The sequence below is a fragment of the Maylandia zebra genome, linkage group LG10 (genome assembly GCF_041146795.1).
Source record: "Maylandia zebra isolate NMK-2024a linkage group LG10, Mzebra_GT3a, whole genome shotgun sequence".
NCBI lineage: Eukaryota > Metazoa > Chordata > Actinopteri > Cichliformes > Cichlidae > Maylandia > Maylandia zebra.
In genome coordinates, this window is record NC_135176.1 from 21,047,586 (window position 1) to 21,070,653 (window position 23,068).

The window sequence follows — 23,068 nt, forward strand, 5'->3', positions numbered from 1 at the left end:
TGATAGTACAAAAAGTGGGAGACCTTCTCTGAATCCTCACTCACACAAAGCAAGAACCTCGCCAGTATAGGTTTATCCCTTCAACCTGCCAGTGACCTCATTAAATTTAAAAAACAAAACAAAAACATCACATGAGAAAATCATAATGAAGTACAAAGGGAAAAGCAACAGCCTCTCCTCTCACACACACATCATTCTGACGCTAATGCTGGAAGTAAAAACATCAGCTTTGGGACAATGAGGTCGCTGGCAGGAGGCGTCTGAGTATCAGTCAACAGTCAGATATGCAATCCACACAAGAGCACTACCAACATTGTAGGTGGGAGGAAGATCTGCACCCTTTTAGATGTGGTGCCAGCGTGCATTAGGGAGCAAAGAAAACCAATTGTAATCACTGACTGAATATATGACCACGCAGGCCAAAATGTGCATTTTTTTTATATTTTATATAATATATATATATATATATATATATATATATATATATATATATATATATATATATATATATATATATATATATATATATATATATATATATATATATATATATATATATATATATATGCGCACATTTCTACACGCATGTCTTGTGTAAAGTCTGCACAGTAATAAGTTAAAGTCTTTCTTCTCCTATGGTGCTTCATTCAAACTGGATATGATCAGTTTAGCTGAGTTACAAAAAGCATAAATCAAACAAAACGTCATTAAGCTGCATGTAAATGCATCTGGTGGAAGGGACAGGACTAATTCTTTAACCAAATACATTTGTATGTGAGTTTTAATGGTTTTTGATTCCTCCCACCTTGAGGATTCTAAAATACAGTATATGGGGGGGGGAAAAAAAAAGGCAAAACAGAAAATAAAAATATTTATCATGAACTCACACACTGTGGTTTTACTCACAGAGTGGCTTCGGAGCACAGTTTGACAATATTCAGATAGAGGCAAAGCTGCACTTAAGCTAAATCAATGTTGTTACGGGCATGACTCAGTGTCTTTCAGAGTGTTTTCCACAGCTCGGAGCAGCTCTTATATTTCGTAAACAGACAAACAAACAAAAACCTACTTAAATGACAAGTTTAGTCAAATAACAATATGAACTGGTTGAAAACTGAAAATACAAAATTCTTGCGACTAAAGCAGAGATACTAAGCTCTCCTGCTCAACATTTTCTACCTGACACAACCTCATCAGTCGTTAACCCCCCCCCCAAAAAAAAACAAAGGGGGAAAAAACAAAACAAAAAAATATTAAACTTAGAAAGAAAAAAAAAAAAAAAAAGATCAGTAATTTCTCTTTCAAGCATTTACAAAATTTACAAAAGTAAATCACGTCCTGTAAAAACTCAGCAATCCGCTGACTGTGTAAGGCAAAGAAATTATTTATATATTCTTTTTTTTTTTCCTTTTTAAGCATTACATTCAAACACCTGTCTATGGATCTCACATTTTTGAAATGGGTGATCTGATCTTTGTCCCGTCAGGGCCTCTGAATGACCAAGTGACAGAAGAAAACAAGTGAAAATGTTACGCACTCTTAGCAGATGAACATTACAACATGTGTTTGGGTGTGTATTTACACAGAGTGGCACTGGACAACTGAGTGAGCAACAAAATACAAGTGTGTGGGGGCGATTTTTTCCCGAACATGACTACATGACTGTATATGAAGTGCATGGAAGTTTGTAAACATTGATTGTGTTTTTTTTATTGCACTGGTATCCTATTGTACCTGCACTGGCTGTATGGCCACGGTGCAGCATCTCTATGGGTCTGTCTGTTTATTAGGAACACCAACATGCATGTGCACTGGCAAATATTCATACCAGCACACATTTAGGGAAAAAGAAAGATGCAATCCTTTAACACGTTGGGCTTTACCACATCAAAACTATGAGCGAAGTGAAAGCTGTACCATACTTTGCCAATATCGGTACGGCACAGTGCATTTATGCAGTGTGGAAAAAGAATAAATAAATTTCTCTGTGGTAGCGGCAGAGAACGTTCTGTTGGTGATGGAATGGCTGTCCCTGAACGGAGGACAAGATTCTACAAAAACTGGTGAGAAAAAGAGCTTAAATACAGTATGTATAAAAATACCTATTCACAGTCGACACAAATGTTGTGCATTACTGATATTGTCCATCTGGTAAGCACACAGAAACTTACATAAGTTTTTCTAGCTATAAGAACAACTAAACATGTATCTTTCTCAGCAAAAGTGAGATGTTTTAAACAACTGTTTAGTTGAGGGATACAAAAAACTGTTGACCATCTACACTTCTTTTCATGTACAATAAAGTAAAGACGTTTTTTTCTTTTACTTTGATTAGAGTCTAAAATTACTTTGAAAATACTGGAAAGGGAAAAAAAAAATGCGAGTTCCTTTACATCAATTTTAATCTGCGTGGGAGTGGGAGTGGGGGACCACTGATTCTGACGGAGAGCAGTTAATGATAATGACGAATGTCATTATCGCCTCCAAGATCGACTCTCGTACTCATCGTCTTCATCGTCATCCTCTTCCTCCTCCTCTTCTTCCTCGTCCTCCCCAGGTAAATACGAGCTAGCTTCCTTCTGTAGAAATAAATACCATGTTAGCATTTATATTTATGCTTTTTCTGGAAACTTTAAGTCAGCTTTCCTCCTGGCAACATGCATGTTTAGAACACAGCAAACAGAAAGTGATTCAAAGTGTAGCAGAGGGAAATTATTTAGTCTGATATTAGCTATTTTTAATAATATTGTAACAAATAAAAAATGTTAGGTAACTGTTTAAAGAAAAAAAAAAAACAATCCAAAAATATATTGGAATATCAGATTTTAAAATCACCAAATATTGGTACTGATCTTAAAAATCCTATAGTGGTCAGACTGCCTGCTTCTGATATTTCTTATGCTTTAGATTTAGACATCCTCCATTCTATTGGTTAGCCATCGGTGAATCCACCATGACAGGTGACCTGCTGATCAGTCTCAGGAAATTAATCCTAATCTCTGCCAGTCAAACTAGTCTGTAGACCTGTCCAGAAATCTGTCTGTTTCAGCTCCTGTGATAAAACGTGATGAGCATGAAGTGGCTATAAGTAGATCTGCAGTCAGAGGAAATCTGACCACAAATCTCTACCTGTGCACAGACACATTTTCAGAATGGCAACCGTACCTTTAAAAACAAAAGTTACATATAAGAAATGGCACAACCTCAAAGGAGGAAACAAACCCCTTAAATAAATACAGCATAAGGATTTCACCTGACAGTAATGCAGTTTTACTCATGGGGCTAAGATGCTCTTAGTACTGAGAGGCTAGCACTCCTTTTCCTTTGGGAGCTGCTGTTAAAAATTAACAAGCAGCAGAAAGAAATAACCAAGTAAAATTTTGTGAATGTAACTAAAACTTCAAAAGTTTCCCCAACTCAGATTTTCAAGTTGTGTCGTACACAACGCCCTTTCCTTAATTTGTTTTAGTTACTGGGAAAACATGAAGCTGTGTGTGTATTTGTCATACCGCACTGTCCTCATCTTTAGCCTCCTCTTCCTCGGGCTCCGTTGTAACAGAGGGCGTCTTGGGCTTGTACCAGGAAATCTGCAGAACACGACCTTTGAACTTAGCTCCCTGGTTTGCTGCCTAGAACACCAAAGAGAGGTACAGCTCTTTTAGATGCTATACTGGAGTATTTTAATTATTTTAATGTATTAATTTATTCTATTATTATTAGAAGAGGATTAGAGGAAAAGCAGCAAGATTAAGAGAACATGTAGCCCATACACATTTGGAGCCATGTGACTTACATTCTCTGCTTCACTCCGTGTCTTAAAGGTCATGACGACACTGTTGGCGTCTTGGTCACGGAGATCCTCGATTTCACCAAATTTCTAGGTTTAAAAATATCAGTTGGCCAATCAGGATATACTTATACACATCAAAACATTTATGACTTATCACAGGGAAAATGATTCACTTAACATATCTAAAAGATATAAGAGGGAATAAAGTGGTATTTATTACTACAGTTTTTATTACTTAGCAATAACATCGTGCTGTATTACTGGAGGGAGAGATCCTGCCATATTCTTACCACAAAGTGCGGCATTAGCTCTTCTTTTTCCTCCTGAGTGACCCCTAAAATAGCCAGGGCTCTGGGTCTGTGATCAACCACCATACGGTTCACAGCCCCGCCGCGCGCCATCATTTCCCGGTTTCGACTCCGGCCACGGCCCACGTGCATCGCACCAGGATCTGGGCCCAGCTTTCCTCGGCCGCGACCTCGACCTGCTGGAGGCCAGATCAAACCCAAACGTGTTGCCTAAAGGAGGACAGAAAGGGCGGTTGACTGGACGCTGTTTGATTTCAGTACACAATTACACACCACTGTGTGTCTAATTTATATATTGAATAACTTTTAAAAAAAAAAAAAAAAGTTTATGGAAAAATACAAAAACAACAACAAAAAGGAGCAGGCCATCACAACCCTTCAGAGCTGAAACATTTTCTACAAACCCTTACTCTCTCACTTTCTGCCCTTTACCACTAGTTGTCACTCCTCCATTTTTAAAAACATCTCCTTCCTTCTCAGACACTCCACAAGCTCACAACCACTCTCCCTTTAATTGTCATCCTGCGATTTTCTTACAAGGACCAGTGTCTCAAACTTTAATGAGGCGCAGCTCCATCAGTGTAGGACGTGTGTCTTATTTGGCTTCGTTAGCAGATGTTCCTCTGGGCTTGCTTAAGTGGCTGCAGTTTAATGTGCAGAAGGCGGGCCGAGTTTAGATGGATGGGGGATGCATATCCATTTTTAAACAACTAGCCAATTTAAGACCCTGGGGTTAAAGGAAAAAAAATGCAAAGCAGGTTGTTGCTAACAAAAGCTATGTTGTTGTTAGCCTGATCTTAAGCCACAGCCGTCTGCGTGCACAGCAAATTTAGAGGATAAAGAAGAAGAAAACACTGTGTGTAACACCAAAAAATACAAATAAATAACTGTATGGGCTGCATGACCTAACCTGAAACCTAATTAATGACTTTTGGCAGAATCACTGGGAAGATGTGTTATTTATGTGTCATTGCTCACTTAACCAGGAAACCACGCTAACTTACAAGAGACCTGATCCAGAATGAATGCAACAAAGATGAGGTTAAATGCAAGTTATAGAACATGAAATATAATGTACAAATACTCCAAACAAAACTGCAATACTAATTACCTCAAGAAAAGCCACCAATTCAGTAGATAAGTGTGTGTAAGTCTACCTCCTTACACTTTGATGGAGTGTAGTAATAAAATGCTGTTTAATCTGATGTGTCAAAACCCCGAGGGGACTACAAAGCAAGCATCTGGAGGAGTGCGTCTGGCAACTACTGGAGCCGACTAAGATAACAGTACAGAGGTAAACTGAAAATTTACCATAAAACTCTTTTTTTTTTTCATTACTGAATACAATTCAAGTTTATTTATATAAGGCCAGTTCACAAAAACAGTCGCCTCAAGGCAATTATGCTGCAAGGTAAAGACCTTGTGACGATAGTGTGCAAACCACAACAGTCGGTCCCCTATGAGTAGCGATTGGGGTAAGCGGGAAAGAGAAACTCCCTTTTAACAGGAAGGAAGCAATAGGTCATTTACATCTTGTGTAGGTGTCTTGTGGTATCACCAAGACGTTCGCATCAGATTCATTAGGACTCTTACGAAGTTTCGAGCTGAGCGAATAACACTAAACACAGCGGATCTGGAGCTTGTGCAGAAACTGCAGGATCAGGTTCCAGTTATCACAGTCAAATAAAACAAACAGAACATAGATGGTTTTAAAAAAAAAAACAAAAAAAAAAAAACCTTTCTGCCTGACACGTCTGACAGAACACAAATAAACTAATGAATTTAATATATTATTTGATTTATTTTAATCGGTGGACAGATACCATCTCTTTCCACCCCTTGCAGAACAGGCTGCGACTATAATCTCATCTGCACACTTCCTCTAAGACATTTCTTGGTATCACATCCTCTAATTCAGTTCTCAACGAAAGTGTTGATGATGCAAGATGCTGTCAATGATTAACTTTGTGTCTGTTTCTATCCATGTGTATTTTCTGTGCGTGTGTGTGAGAATGTGTGTGTGTGAGAGAGAGAGAATGTGTGTGAGAGTGTGTGTGTGTGTGTGAGAGAGAGAGAATGTGTGTGAGAGTGTGTGAGTGTGTGTGTGTGTGTGTGTGTGTGTGTGAGAGAGTGAGTGAGTGAGTGAGTGAGTGAGAGAGAGAGAGAGACAGACAGACAGACAGACAGAGTATTACCTCCACCTGTAGCTGCCCCAGTTTTCTTTTGAGGTCTGTTGTATCCTCTCCAGAGCTCATCTTCTTGTGAAAGTCCAGCTCAGCATCTAGCAGCTCCTTGTGGGCCTGATCGCATGTCATAGAAAAGAAATTTGTTTACTTAATCCAGAGAAGCAATTAAATACACAAATATCAACTTGTGTTTACAAATACAGGAGGGGGGGGTGGAGCGTGCTTGTTGGTCTAACAAGGTCAATCAAGACAAAACTGTGTGAATCGAAATTGTGATTAAAAACCAAAAAAAAACCCCCCAAAAAAAAAAACTTTATTCCTATGCACCCAATATTCAAACAGATCCTCTACTTCGGTCCTGTACAGAACCAACATTGACTTTTTGATCTTTTTTTCAATTTTTGCAAACCTAAGATTAGTGTAAGAACCGTTTCTTTCAATATGGATTAAAAGATAAGCATTCCTTGGAATTTCCAGGAAAAATAACAACCCCCCCCCCCCCAAAAGAACCATTTTTTTCATTGCATTCAGACTAAAAAGGACCCAATCCCAGGTATAGGAACTCATACAGCTGAAATTTGAAAAGGGCCTAGGACTAGGACACAACTACATGCAAAGAGGAGAAAACGAATGTGAAAACAGCAAAGATTTGTTGAGGCTGAGCGGTTATTGGTTATTCACTTGGTATATAGGACAGCCTGTGTGCACATATCCTGTATATACGTAAATGTCTATACCTTGTGGCCAAGTAGTTTTAGAGCCTATAGAGAATGTTTTTTGACACATTTTGGTTTAACATCAGTGGAATCCTACGCACTCTCACCCCCCCCCTTGATGCGGTCAGCACACTCGAGGCAAGCTGTCTAACCCTAAAAAGAAGAAAGAAATGTACTCCCCCTCTCCTTTACCAGTGGCTCAGAGATATTATATAGTTCTTAAACTTAGAAAACACACAGCAAATATTTTTAAGATATTATAAATTGAGATCTGGAGGGTCTTTCTTTCTACTGCTTAATAAAGACCCCATAAATACATTAATCCACCAGCATCTAAGGTTTAGAGTACACAAAATGTATATAAAAAAATTTAAACTCATAAACATCTACCTACTCAATGTATGCAGTTTTATTCTTCATATAAAAAATGTTTTTTATGTGAAGAAACGCCTTTTTAAAAAGAACCTGTGAAGTGTGAAAAAAAGGCAAATAAACAACTCTACCAATGTGTGATATAATTTTCGGCCTAAATTTCCCGCCCCTACTCTCAGTTACGTACAAAGACAAAAAGGAAGCCAAACTTACATCAGTCTTGGTTTTGGGCTGGCTGTGGTTAGTTTTGGCGCTTGAGACCTGGGAGGCAAGGTTCATTTCATTCTGGAGCTGGGTGATCTTTTCCGTTAGTTCTTTCAGCGTTTTCATGATGTTGGCCCTCTCTTCAGGTTTCATGCCTCGGTTTTTCTCCAGCCGACTTATCAGCGCCTGGAAGGGCACGAAAAATGGTATCAGAAAGAACGTTGACAGTACACTGGAGAAAAAGAGGAAGGATTACAGATAAGAATAGTTTCAATGTTAAATGTCTTACTTTCTGACACTCAATCTGTTTCTCTAACATCTCCTGTTTCTTCTTTCTCATGTCTTGCTGGAGTTTTAGTGCCTCCTAAAGGAGGGGAAAAAGAAAAAGGGAATCAAAAACATTCAAAACCCCCCAAACAGTTTTCTCTCTCAGTGGTAGTAGCCTTCTTAGCTGTGGCTCCTGAGAGAAGGAAATGGCTTAGCTCTGCTATTCTTTTAATGGTCAAAATGCGTAACCAAGTTAAGCAACGTGCCTGCTTTTTCTTGAGAGCTTCATGTGCTTCCAGTGCTTTTCCCGTTTTCCCAAGGCTCTTTGAGGAAGACTTGGCGGCTGTGGAAGTGTAGTGTCCCTTCAGGGTGTTCGTAGTAGCAGGCACCACCTAAGGAGAAAGGTGGAGGGGCAAAAAAAGGAAAATTAATATATAATTAATTTCTTTACAAATACAATTTTAGCTAACAAACACACAAATCACTGTGAAAATGTTGTAACACACGTGCCATCATAATATTATACTTTTGTATATTATATAATATCCACTTTGCCTGATATTGTCTGCAAGATAAACTTAAAACATACAGCAGCCGTGTCCGTGTTTGGATTCAGGTTGTCCGACTTGGCATTTGTCGTGGCCCCAGCTGTTGCAGACAGATGATGCTTGGGTACAGTCTTGTTCAACACATAAGCAGCTGGATTGTGCTGCTTGATCCCCTGCAGATAAAACGAGTGAGGGTAAATCAATGGATATTTTAAAAATATATATAAAATTGTCATCAAAGGATTCTCAATGTCTCCGCTGTTAATACCAACTTTATGCATGTTGCTGTGCTGCAGCCCCTGGTTGGGCACTGACCCGGCAACCTGGCTCCCTGAGCTCTGCTCCTGCTGCTGAAGGCCTGTGGCATTAGCACCAAGCTCGCGGTGCCAGTACACGCGGATAAAGCGGTTGTTAAGGACCGCTTCTGTGCTGGATATGGCTCGTCTGGCTTCTTCATTCTTTGTGTACTGGATCAATGCTGCCTCTGGGTCTCCGCCAAACACAACCTGGATTGAGAGTGCACGTGCAAGTCCGTAAATGTTTTGAATTCATTCTCCTGCAGGCCTAATGTCTATGAACTTTGTGGGGAGCACTCATTAAAAAAAGCAAAACAACAACAACAACAACCAAAACTGGATGCATTTTACCTGTATATTGACGATGGTTCCAAACTTGCTGAAGTGCTCGTTGAGTTTGGTGATGTTGTTGAGCTCGCGCGGGATCCTGCGCACCTCCAACTTTGTGTTCACATAAAAAGTCCTCTTGGGAAAAGCACCCTTATGCTGGTTGTTGAAGCTTGGCCTAAAAAGAACATTTCAGTGCTAACATCACTAATTTGGTAGTTTTGTTTTCATAAAAAAAATAAATAAATGAAGGAAAAAAGCAGATGAGTTAATCAAAATTTAGCGATGATTGATGATCTGGGATTCAAGTTTTGGCCATATTATGGTTTTATTTAAAGAAGACTACTTCCAACCTACAACCTGTATGACAGTTTAAATGTACTCCAAGTAGAGGTAATGCAAAGAAATCCTCATGACTGGGATGCTTGTATCTACCTGCTTACAACTGAGACAACACTTGCTGCTGACCTCCTGAGCAGTAATAAGTAATGGGGTGAGGCACCAACTTGATTACATTTCAGCTGGCTACTGTACTCCAATTTCTTCACATAAAACAAAACACTGTGCAGAATAAATGACATCCTAAATCAAATATGTAGATTTTTTTTCTTTAATCTCTTACTTTTCCATCCAGGGTTTTTTAGGTGCTGGCCCTTCAGCTGTACTGGGTCCCATGGTCCTCTTCCTGCTGTCCTGCTCTGTGTTGAAACGGGACACGTTACTTCCAGGAGTGCTGGGTGCAGTAGCTGGCTCTGTCTGGATCACTATGTTGGCAGCTAGAAGATACGCAAGAAGTCAAATCAGTCTGAGAAGGTCAATTTCCCAGGATCAGGTTGAATTAAAAAAAAAAAAAAAAAAAACCCTGTAAATGAGGTTGTTACCTCTGGAGCCTTGACCTTCACTGGAGGTGAGGCCAATGAGGTTGGAGCGTTGAGTCTGCACCCGGGGAATAAACTGACGATATGGGTTACGTCCTGCTACAGTCAGGCCTGGAGATTCTGGGTTGTAGCCTTCTGCATCGTAGTTGTCTAATGTGTAAAAGTGAACAGACGCACATACCGTTAGGGGGGAATATGAAAACATTTAAAAATATGAAAAAGTGAATACAAGCAAACATATTAATAAAAAAAAGAATCTTTGACTTTAAATGTAACCACTGAATAGGTAGCAACCTGTGACATGAGTTTAACATGTAGTCCAGGATAAAATTTATAAACAAAACCTACAAAATGCGAGAAATAAAAATTACAGTTATTGTAAGTGCGCAAAATAACCCAGCAAGAAACAAACAAAGATAAAAATTAACAACCAAGATGATGCTTTTCATTCTTATCTACATTTGTGACACACAAGTGCAAAATTATCAGAAAGAGGCCCTTCACGGCAGTTGTGGTAACAGATCACAAACCCAAAGTTTGCAAATACCAAATAGACCAATTTCTTTTTAGTTCTTTAAAGTCTTTTAAAGAGTCTGTAACTGAAACCCTCATGTGCATAATCATAGCAGGAAGCACTCAACTAAATGAGTCATGACAAAATTTCCCAGAGATGCTTGGTTTTTTTGTTTTTAGGTTAATACACAGCGCTACCTTCTGGTCCACAACTGTTACTGCAGGCTCAAGAAACACATGCCAATTGTGCACACAAACACACACGGCATACAACAACTACTTTACAGTGACAGGAAACAGAAACAGAACCAAAAAGTGTTTTGTTTTAAATAACCCTTACCATCTTAGTTATTTTAGATATTTAGTAAACTAACCTTTATCATACTGTAACTATTAAAGCACACAGAAATGAGAAGTAAAAAATAACAACTCAACAACATAAACACACTAAAAGGAACACCCAAATAAAAAGCAACACAGCAAAATCTCTTCCAAATGCACAGTCCCAATCTGAAAAGCAAAAGCAGCCCTGCTTACATTCAGACTGGACATATTGGGGACGAAGAGACACAGATGAGGTCGAGGAAGGAGGTGGAGGAGGAGGAGGAAGTGTAGGAGGTCGGCCCACACCAGGCGGTCCGACGGGAGGAGAAGAAGTGATTGCAGATTGGTGGTTGGGGGTATCAATCCCACTGGTTGCTATCAGTGGGGGTCCTGAGGGAGACACAAGCCCAAGCTGATGTCTCAGGTACAAAAGGTCATTATAGTTAACTACAACTAAAAGCTAAAACTAGATGTGAAAGAAAATAAATTAGTCAATTAAATGAAAACTAAAAACTAGATTAAACAAAACAGAAAGTTAAAACCAACTAAAATTATTTTGTGAACTGGGAAAATTAAAATGAAATAAAATGGAGTCAATATAACAACAAAAACTAAATGTGGCGATAAAACTAATAAATGAGAAAAATCAACTCTGGAAACTAAATGAAACTCAACTGAAATCAAAACCAAAAAATCTAAATGAAATAAAAATTACCAAAAAAAAAAAAAAAAAAAAAAAAAAAGGAAATGACAAAATGCAAATTTGCAATGACTCTATAGTATATTACATGTATAGTATTAAAGAAGTATTTCAGTGAAAATCTGACTGCTTTAATATAAAAGCAGATGCACCAGGAAACTGCGGCGTCTTCTCGATAGATTTGCTTAAACTTTATGACACACTATCCATTTATCAAGTGGAAGATAGAAATCTCATAACTTTAACAGCCTTAAAAAGTAGCTGAAACAATAAAAGCCTATCAGGTCAAATGTTTCAGTCATCACCCAAAAGGCAAAATATTTTTTTTTTATGTACTGTTTATGATCAATGGGCAGCTATCTACTGTGTAGCACGTCTACTCTAAACGTATGTAGATACATAAGATTTTTGCGCTTTGGATTTAAATACATCTTTTTAAATCATCATGATGATTTGCAAAAACAAAACACAGCCAGTGTGAAACTGATCGGCAATAGTGCAACTCAAAGGCAGGAAGATTGCACAGGTTGATTTCTTCCCTTGAGAAATTCAACAAAAACTCTTTACAACTGAGCACGTTGTCAAGTCGGGCAAGTGTTTTCACTCACTCACACATATACATACATATAATATTGAAGACAGCTGCTTTTCTACACACCAGAGTGGTGACATCTCATTCCAATTAGGGCTGGGCCATATTATACCGTTCACGGTAATACCGGTATAATGTTAGGCAACGATAGGAAAATGAAATATCGCGATAGAATATGAGTAAAACGCGCATGCGCAGTGCCTTTGTTTTCATACGCACATGGCCGATTGTTGAGTGAAACAGATGAACCAGAATTGGTTTGTAAAAATGGTGCAACTTCAGTGATGTGGAACTGGTTTGGTGTTTGTCCGTCAGATACACGACAAAGCACATTTTTTTGCAGAACATGCAAGCGGTCGTCGGACTAAGATGCCCTTAAATCTGGGAGTAATCTGGGTCCTAAACTCCGTATACTTCAGGTCAAACGAACACTGCAGCATCACTAAGAGTTAAAAACTGTCTAAATTCTTTCATCTTTAATAAAACGATCAGCATTGCTGCTTTACCAGGTGTAACTATGAAGTTTAACTTCCAGGCATCCATGAAAACAAAATGCATTACATTTAACGGAGTTAGAAGCTAGCAGGAAGCTAGCGGAAGTTAGCTCGCTAGTTTCGCTAGTTACCTAAGCATGATATTGCATGTTCTGACTGAGAGATTTCTGAAAAAAATCAAACGTACAGCTCTGCTATCACTTCCAACATAAATGAAGACAGGAAACTAAACAGCAGTGACGTTTGTAGGGTTACTGAAGTTGGGCTAGCTGGTATATAATGATGTGCTACGTGATCGCTAGCGACACAGCTATGTTAACATAACATAAACAGTGAAGCTGGAGGACGAACACTAACACTTTTCCACTTATAAAAGTTAACGTTAAGGTTCCTCATGGTTAGAGACAAATGCAATCGCATGGCAGGATGCTGTAAAAGGACCAATCTTCAGTCAGGAGAACAACTGAGATAATCCATCCACAATACGAGGTTAGTCATTAATATACTGCAACAACATGGGAATAGAGCCGCTGCCAGAGAATTCAACATTAATGAATCAATGGTACAGAAGTGGAGGAAGCAAGAAGAATGAGTTTAATAAAGTTTGATTTATCTGACTGCTTTGTTTCGCTTAATGTGCCTTATAATCCCGTGCACCTTATGGTCCGAAAAATACGTACTGCACACTGCAGTTTAATGTTGCAAAGCACCTCTTTTTAACTTCAGTGAATATTATACATGGTTATGCTCAGGATATGTCAGCCCATTTCTACTGGAAATGCCTTTTGGTTAAACTTTCAGCAAGGAATTTGCATTTGCACTGTTACATTTTTATAAAGCTTTAATGTACATAAAAACCAGCTTCTTGTTTAAGTGAAAATAAATGATAGGTTGTCTTTTTGCGCTAGTAACGTTGTGGAGTTGTATTTTGTCTCGCATCAATTATATCGTCAGTTATATCGTTATCGCAAATTTTCAAATATATATCGTGATAAATATTTTTGGCCATATCGCCCTGCTCTAATTCCAATATACCGTTCATTTGAATCTTTACATATTTAAAACCTCTGGTGTCGTCAAATCAGCCATCAGAGTAAGGAGTACAGTGTCACATTACTGAGGCCACGATGTCTTACATGTGACCTGCTACACTTTCAACACATCGCCATCGTGTGTGAATGGGTGGATGACTGGATATGTAAAGCGCTTTGGGGTCCTTAGGGACTAGTAAAGCGCTATATAAATACAGGCCATTTACCATTTATTTACCATATTAGTTAGCTGGATTTTGTTGTGAGTGGGGACAAAATTGTTTCTAAATGAAAACGATTTATGATTTAATCCTACTTCTATTATATTAAAGAGATGTTTGTTAGCTCTCAAACATTGGGGAAACTCATGCAAAAATATCTTCATAAATCAATGATACTACAGGCCAAAGGAAAGGTATGTATATTGTGACCAGACTGAAAAAGGCCAGTGGAAGAACAACGCGTCTCACACAAAACCAAATGTTTGAGAGAGGAACACGGTTCTTCTGGCTTCACTATTTTGTAGATGCAAATTGTAAAACTTCGCAATATGATGAAGCACAAACTTATGGATTAGAGGAGCATTAATACTCACCTGTCATAGGGAAAACACCTGGTGGTGGTGGCTGGCCATAGGGTGGCATAGAAGGCATCCTGAGGTTGGGAGGTGGTTCAGTGATGGGGGGCATGGGCAGCCCGGCGGGTGGCAGAATCGGTGGGGGTGGGAATGGAATAATATTTGGTAGATTGACATCGTCGACTATGAGGGGGTCACTGCCGTGATCATAGAGACAATGGTCACCACGGACACAAAATCCTTTTTCTGTGTGAGGGAGAGAAGCGATTATTCATAAATATCGTACACAACATGGAGTTTATATAAACTGCTGCTTTACAGTCACAAAACACACATGCACACACACACATTAATAAAGCCAAACAAACAAAAAGACACCACACACAATAACATAAAAAATTCATGGGAATTAAACAAAATGAATAAACATCTAAGTTTAAAGCAGCCAAGTCACACAGTTCATGTATTTACACCAAAGCCTCATTAAGGAACTGGGTCCCAAGTGGCTGTGTTTGAGCACGGTGACAGAAAGCAATGTACTTCAGGGACAGTGGGTAAGTTTAAACTCTCCTGAGCCTCAGTGTAGAGGGGAGTGAGAGGGAACCAGCTTGCTTTTCTACCTTTCACTGGGGACAAGAGGATGAGTGCTAAGCAGTGGTCATTAGTGAAGAGACCAAACAAGGCACAGAAGCCTCAGGGGAAGAAAAAGGTAGTGTTTAAACTAGAGACTTGAGCAAACTGTACAACAGCCGTCATAAACTTAACATTTCCTTTAAATCTCATCAAAAAGCTCCAGTGTTATTCTGATCCCCTTTGAAATGCACAGAAAACATCTCCCTAATGCTACTGGGCTGTAGCAGATAAAAGGCTCTCAGATGGAAAAATAAAAAATAAAATAAAAGACACGCAGACACACGAAATGACAGAAAGAAGGAATCAAAGGAATTGAGAACAGGATGATTAACTCTGCTCCTACCATCGTAATCCCTGCAGCGCTGTTTGAGTGAAGCAGCCTTGCTGAAAGGTTTGCAAACACCATCTTGCCTCGTTCCGTAGTAGCTAGACCAGCTGTCTGTAGTGCTGTCGGGCAAGTGAGCCAGTGTTGCTACCGGTACACCCCCAGCTCCTGAAGACGAGGAAGAAGAGGAAAAGGGATGCAGAGGTGTGTGTAAGGGCAGGAGAGGTGGCGGGTGCTGCTGCTGCTGCTGCTGCTGCTGAGAGCCAGATGTGGTGGAAGAGTTGTATCCGTCAGTGTCCTTCCTTTCTGCCTCAAACTTTGACTTGAAGTCTGTTGAAAACAAGTAAATCACATAAATCATTGTGTACTGTATCATAGCTGACTTTTAAAAGCACTACATTAAATGATAGATTACAAAAAGAGGGAAACTTGTAATGACAAAGATGAGCAGATTAACCTTGGTGGTAAGAAGACCAATCCCAACCCATGTTGTTGAACCCCCAGTGATAGGACTGCAAAGCTGTCCACATTCTCCCTTCCTTTCTACCAACTCCCAGCAACACTGTCCAACAATCCGACAGGAATAAAAACGAGAGTCGGCTACATCCGTAATTTCTACAAGTCTTCTCATCTAAAGCGCCTCACACCAGCATGTCTCCAACAGCACGTCACCGTCACTAATGCACCGTTTAGCAGTGCTGACGAGAGATTCAGGAGCTTCTTCGCGCCTCAATCTTTGTTCCCCTGTGCTGTTGTTGTTATTGGTTGTGGGAGGGGGGACTTTCTCACCTCTGCCTCCTCTGTGCTCCCTATCCCTGCTCTTTCCACGACTGCCGCTCCGGCTGCGGCTCCTGCTGTAGCTTCTCCCGCGGGGGCTGCCCCTGCGCCGCTCATGGCGCTCCCGGTGGGAGTCGCTGCCGCTTTTCCCGTGCCGATCAAAGTCACGGCGCTTGCGCTCGTCTCGCCTCCTCTCATCGCGGTTCCTGTGTGGATGATGAGAAGTTAGAGGCGTTGCTGATTTTAAATGTATAAATCACACAGGAATACTTCACAGGTTTTCAGACACGAATGTGGGTCTTCTTATAACAAATGAAGACGCAAGGATCATTTCTTTCTGTGTGTCTTTAACATAACATGAACCCTGAAATAATGATCTTTGTTTGAGAGAAGTACGCTTTTATCTGAAACAAGTTATTAGGGAAAGGCTTAATTACCTTTGTTTTATGTGTGCACAATCCCATTAAGTCCCCAAATGGGCTGTTTGTGTTAAAACTATTGGGAAGTGCTTAGTTTCATTAACAGAAGCTTTTCACAGCAGAAGCTCAAGAAAGTAAAATAAAGTAAAAAAATTAATTAATAACAACTTAATTTCTAAAAATATGCAGAAAATATACCCTACATATTAAAGACGTAACTCTTTTCAAATTACGTTAATTATCGTATATCAGTGAATGAACTCTCCCATCTGCACCCAACACTAGATATGCCACAGCCAAGGGACACATTAGTGGACACGAGGGCCTAATCAAGCCAAAAGCAGGACTTGGAGGGCTGGAAATATAGCTGCTTGGTAAGATCGCTATACAACTACACAACATCAATATGTACTAAACAGTTCAACAAGTGTGTCCTACCTGCAAATGTTTTAGCTGCTTATAAAGACAAAGTTAAATGCAAGCCATATACCTGGATTCATTGAAGTCAGAGCGATTTCTCAGAGGACTTCTCCTTCGCCTGTTCTCTTCCTCGGGTGTTTCAGCCTTGAGGGGGAAAAAACAAAATAAACAAAACAAAAAACATCAGCTATAATATAACTTTAAAACTTAGGCTACGTCCACAAATACATGGGTATTTTTAAAAACGTAGCTTTTTCAATGCGTTTGGGCCTTTCTTTCACACGCGTTTCTTCCAGAAGAATGGCGAGATAATTTTCACAGGTCGAGGATTTCACTTTGGCTCTTTGTGAGCTACTTCTGCATTTACATGTGGACGGAGATAATTTTAGAAAACTGCACGTGTGGACGAGATATTTTTTAATTTTTTTTAAATGAAAATCAGAAATCTCAGTTTACAAAACTACCCATGTACGTGTGGACGTAGCCTTAATAAACAAAAAAGCATTCAAAATAAGTGATTTTATCAAAAGCTTTGATTTCAAATTGAAATGCCCATTCCAACAAAACCACTCAACCAGTTTAAAAAAAAAAAAATTGTGTGTGTGTGTGTGCGCGCACTCATTTTCAAAAGGCGAGCTATTCAATTTCAGGGTGTACCTCAACAACTTCAGCCTTGATTGCAGGCAGTTTAATCTCCTCTTTGGGAGTTTCCTTGGCAGCAGGATTTCCCAGGTAGTTCTTGGTCGTCAAACATTCAAAAAGCTTATCAACAAATCCCACCGTCTCTGCAAGGACAAAATTAATCACGAGAACACATTAAAAACTGCATGCAGTTTTCAGTCTTGTGAAAAAGGGCCAAAAGTCTAAAAGCATAACACACACATAAAAAATAACACATATGAACACTGCATCCATGACATGTGGGAAAGCTACCTGATTAAAAAAATGTAACATTAAAAAATTCTAAAGTGATCCAGGAGACATATGTAATAACCATCAACATGTTTTCCAACTAAATTAAACCCCTAAACTAATTTTAATAGTGTAGAGCTAAAAATAAAGAGACTGAATCAGGACACATCACACTGGATACAGAGTCACTATCAAACGATGCAACACTCCCTCTGGTGGCCACATGTGGGGTCCACAAATGGCATCCACGAGGAAGATAGCATTGCTGATGTTCCACTTCAAATTTAAGACTCTATACATTTCATTGTATTCTGCCTGCCTCACTATATTTATACAGGTGATATTTTCATTAACATGGCCTGTTACAGAATGCAGGCTACATCAGTGTGACTGTTAATGTTAACATATGAGTTCTGGGGGCTGAAAAGCAGTTTGTGTTGCAGGTAATGGCTAACATTATCAGTTTAATTGAAGCCAAGACGACACATCAATTGGATCAAATGCTTCTGATCAACTTATTTCCATATTGGTCATTTTCTAGCCTCAATCAAGTTTTTTAACATTGTTAACACAAAGAGCCTGTTTTACTATATCAAACAAGTTGCATAATTTCAATATTATTTATGATAACCACATGTATTCCATGTTTGAGCTACTTAAACTATATAGTACAGTCTTGGTGGCATATGAGGGGAAAAAAGAAAACTAAATCCCCTCTGCAGGGGTACTGCATTTTTTGTATGCAGGGAAAAAACTTCTGATCTGTCTAAACTTAGCAACTAATTTTTAATAATCAGTTTAGTCACTGACCTCGACAATGCCACCAGGTCTGATTCCCAAAGGATTTGTGACCTAACTGCAAAGCCTCTATTGTCTGACATGTGCAAGGGGAGTACGAATAAATCCCTTGTTAGCTTAATGATGGAGCAAAAGTTTTTCCTCCACCTTAACCAGGAAGAGCTACAAAATGTCAAAATTGCCTGCTGACACATTAGCAGAAAAGCTTTATATAAATAAAATGTATACCTTTTTGTAGGAAGACATCAAGCTGATCAGCACAAAGTGCTTTCAGTTCCTTCTCTGGTTTGTCCTTCTTCACAAGAGCAACTACATAGTTGGCTAATGCAGAGGGGTCAGCATCACATCTGCAGATTAAAATGTATATATTAAAACATATCTATCTATCTATACACACACTCATTCATATATCTAATAAGAAAAAACTGTTAAAACTGAGAGAAATGTTTTAGTTGAACCAACTGAAATATAATGCATATCAAATTCATTTACATATCTATGTATGCAAAGCGTAAAATTCAAAGGGGGACAGATCATTGCCACAAAACTTAAACAATCCACCAAATGCATAAAGTAAAAGAAAGGTTATTATTCTTATAGGAAGGAAAGGAGTACAGGTTTCCATGATAGCATTTCTTAACATTGGTAATATAGCTTAAAATTTAATTATGATTAGGGCTGCCACAAACGATTATTTTGATAGTCAACTAGTCACTGATTATTTTTGCGATTAGTCGACTAATCAGATCATCATCCATTGGAGGTAAAACGTACAGCTTATTGCACCAGCAGCATCTGCTCTTATATAACTATCATTAGCTTACAGCTTTAACTGTTTAAGGTATGTGCTAACTAAAAATAAAGACAAGATGATAGTTTATTAAATTTTAATGAAATTTGCAGATTGTTTCGGTGAAGTTTAATAAACTCCTTGCTATCTAAAATATAACAGGACACCGGAGTAAATTCTCGAGCATCTCACACTTCTGATGATCAGCTGTCTGCTTGACGTTTATTCAGCTGTGTAAAAACTATAACTTTAATCTCAGCCAAACCGATTTACTCAGGAACAAATAAAATACTAAAAAAAGCCAAACAATTACATTTTTAAGTTATCTAAGTGACTCATATATCATGTTTAACCTGAGTAGCGAAAGACGGCGGTGGGTTTGAAAAAGATTTGCCGGGAGTCTGGTGTTCTCACGGCTCTAGTTAGCCTAGCCCCCGGCTAGCTATCGAGCTAGTGGGTAACAGACGTCTCCGAAAACGTCGGAGCGCTTTTGAAAATATGCGGTGTCTTGATAAACTGAGCAGATATTTGAGGTTTACACAGCTACATTCTCGCCTGAAAATATGTTAAATGTTTATTTTGTGACCCAGAAAGAATAATAAGAGCAATATTAAAACTAACTAGCTGCCACCATTGTTGGAAGCTGCGCTATGAATTCTGGGACGCTGCTTCTTCTTCTTCGGGGTTTAACGGCAGCTGGTATCCTTGTACATGCAGTGCTGCCATCTTCTGTTTCAGTCCGTTATTACACTCTTAAATCCTGCTACTTATTCCTGCGTTTTTCAGGATCTTACAAAGCTTCAAACGACGCGTCGACTATTAAATCAGTCGTCGACGATTTTGATAGTCGACGTAATCGTGACTAGTCGACTAATCGTGGCAGCCCTAATTATGATTACAACTAAGTTTGATGACCATTCTTTGAAAACTCTGCACATTCTTTGAAAACTCTGATGTGCTACAATGCATGCAATGTAGGGGGGTTTTGAGCATGTGAAAGAAATGACATAGGGCAGTGACTATGTCTGAAGTGTCGTTGTGGTTTGGCTTTTTACACAAGCGTTGCAATTCACTGTGTTACAGCTGGTCACTCTGGTCACCCTTTCTGTGGGCATAAAAAAAATGCTCAGATGTTCCTGCAAAGTAAGCTAAATGTCAAGACAAAATGAGGGACATGTCAAGGTGTGTCTGTCTAACTTACTGCTAGCTTTTCAAATAAAATTAAAAAAAAAAAAAAGCTCAGTGTTATCTACACTGTTTTTAACCTTTGCTTACCCAGGAAAATGTGACTCTTGAGATTAAAAATATCTTTTACAAGAGTGTCCTGGCCAAGACAGACAGCTGCAAAATCAACTAAGTTCCATAAACTAGTAACACACAAATGAATGCAGAAAATAATACATAAATTAAGTACAGGAAAACAAAAGTGATACAAAATAAAATACAAAAACAACAAAATATGTAAGCTTCAGAGCCCATAAAGCGTAAAACACGATCATTATCGTCTTATGCTCACTGGTATACAGTTTTGCTGCAGTTTGCATCATGTGCTCACAATAGTTATTAGCCATCAAACCTATTTTATTCTTTTAAACTGAGCCAATGGTTGAGTTTGTTTGACATGTTTGAAACATTACAGTCTCCTAGGGAAAAGATGTATGCATCTTAACTAGATGGCTTCTTCTGCAGTTACGACCGCTGTCTTCTTAAGAGTAATTTGTATTTATGCAAACTGACAGGATGAATTTGTTATACTTCACTGCAAAATGCAAGTAAAAGTCTGTGGCTGGTTTTCAGTATCAAAGTTATCAGACATATAGCACTGGACCAATGCATTATGAAGCTCAATAAATCAATTAACAGCAGAGTAATCTTTGCAGTTTGAGCACGAATGCCTTTTTTAAATTTAATATAAAGCCTGGTAAAACGATTTCAGTGCGTTTACCTGCACTTTTTCAAAATAATTTATGAGTTTAAAAGTTCCACTTACACAACATTTGCTTTTTTAAACTTAAAAAATAGAAATCAAGCTAAAAGATCTCCGAGACTGTCAGCTATGGAACTACTGGAACCTGGACTTGCGTGAAGTGTTTCCAGCTGCGCGTCATGTAGCTGGAGTCGAGTGTTTTAACCGATGCATGAAACTATACATTTTTAGACATAAGTTGTAACGGCCACCGTTTTCTTTGTGAGGATTTATTACACAGCGTGCTGCGGGGAAAAGCCTGTTCTAACGTTTGAGTCTAAAGGTTTATTTTTTAAACACCTGGCGGCTCTTTTTTTTACTTCACATCCTTAAATAATCTGCTCTTTCACGTGATTCAGTTTATTTTGAAAAGTCTCAACAGGATCTTGAGCTTTATTGTGAAAGGTTTATGTGGAACATAAACAACCACAACGCATAAAAACAGGCGCTTGTCCATCCATAGTGTGGTTATATAAAATATAAGAGAAAAAGAGAACTTTAAGAAATTAATATAGCCACTACAGTGACCATCAAAACGATGAAAATATATTGCCGTAAACAATTTATTTTGCGACACCACGAAACAAAGGATAGCGTAAAATGAAACGATAGACGTTTTTATAACATCATCCGATATATATCGTTATATCGAACAGCCCTAAGTTCAAGCAACAAGCTGCTAGTAGTTAATTAACTGCTGACTCACTAAAGCTACAGTCAAATTTGACCCTTAACTACAGGATCATTGACCATGGAAATTCCCAATGATTAATAATTACCAACAATATAAATGTAATAACAATGTGAATGAAACTATGCCTACTTGAACTTCAGCCTTTAGTTAAAGCAGCTTAAATACGCCTCACTTTGGCTCTGCAAGGACTTTTTCTCCCCTATGCAAAAAACTCCTTATTTTTAGAGGATGAACCTCGGACACACAACGATAATATTGTGGAGTTACTCCATTAGTTGATTAAACAGTGACTGTGTGTTGTCCCAACAGCACAAAAAAGAGAGGGAGGGGGTAACTTAAATCCTTTAATGCACTCCATTACCCATTTGAGCTCGTCAACATATTTAAAAGAATTTTAGGATCTCGCGTTAGCAAAACAGACAAAGCGTAACGCTTACAAAGCATGTGTTACTATGGAAACTCCAAAGGCAAAGTATTTGTGTGCATTTAACTATGAAATATGTCGAGCTAATAGCTACAGTTTTAATTAGTAACTTTTCCCAGAGATACAACAGCTGTTTTAGGCAAGAGGGGCTACACGTTGAAGGCTAGGAGCTTGCTACAGAACTGTGATAAAGTTACACTACCGTGCGCCAACTGCGTTCTTAACTACCATAGTGTCAGAATCAAGAATTCGCAGTGCATCAAACGCAAGCAAACTCGCTAAATCATGCACAATCATTACTAATGAAAAGTAAAAGTGCCTCTCTGTGCTTCGAAAGGCTAACAAGCGATGGTTAGCTACTCGTGCAAGAATCTGCCATTGATGCAAGGCTAACCCAGCGGCTAGCAGGCTAAAGCAGCTACGTAGCATGCACGCTAAATGTCATTTCATTTCAATACTCACATCGGCTCCAGGAGCTTTGCCAGCCACGATTTCAAGGCTTCAACATTTTCTATGATCATTGTGAGAAGGACTACAATACTGTCTACAAAAAGAAAGAGCGTTTTGACAACCCTACTTTCATCGTCTATAAATTTATAAGCTTTAAGGCCTTCTGTCTCTCTTCACAGGCAGGTCGTACAAAATATTTTACGGCATGGCAACATGGTCAAATTGTCGTAACGCAAGCACGACGGCGGATGTTTATTATGCATTTAAACAAATAAACAAACAAAAAAAAGCCGCACATATGAGGGCTTGTATTTGTTTATCAAAGTAATTAAGATTA

The 23,068-nt window shown here is 38.8% G+C and overlaps 1 protein-coding gene across 2 annotated transcripts; it reads right to left on the minus strand.

Moving 5' to 3' along the window:
• Window positions 1-532: 532 nt before the first annotated feature.
• Window positions 533-22,936, minus strand: rbm27 (RNA binding motif protein 27). Of its 2 annotated transcripts, XM_014407820.3 has the most exons (21): window positions 22,744-22,935; window positions 18,636-18,754; window positions 17,355-17,482; window positions 16,768-16,841; window positions 15,871-16,064; window positions 15,100-15,411; window positions 14,142-14,369; window positions 10,943-11,119; window positions 9,896-10,042; window positions 9,637-9,790; window positions 9,039-9,192; window positions 8,664-8,897; window positions 8,433-8,564; window positions 8,110-8,235; window positions 7,866-7,940; window positions 7,586-7,762; window positions 6,294-6,398; window positions 4,081-4,308; window positions 3,794-3,877; window positions 3,510-3,629; window positions 533-2,579 (listed from the first exon to the last, which is right to left on the minus strand). In XM_014407820.3, exons 1-21 carry the CDS (start codon window positions 22,800-22,802, stop codon window positions 2,475-2,477), a joined length of 3,132 nt encoding a protein of 1,043 aa, XP_014263306.3. In that variant the 5' UTR covers window positions 22,803-22,935; the 3' UTR covers window positions 533-2,474. The 2 variants fall into 2 exon arrangements, with proteins under 2 accessions (XP_014263306.3, XP_014263307.3); XM_014407821.3 differs by lacking the exon at window positions 10,943-11,119 and having other exon boundaries at window positions 22,744-22,936.
• Window positions 22,937-23,068: the final 132 nt, after the last annotated feature.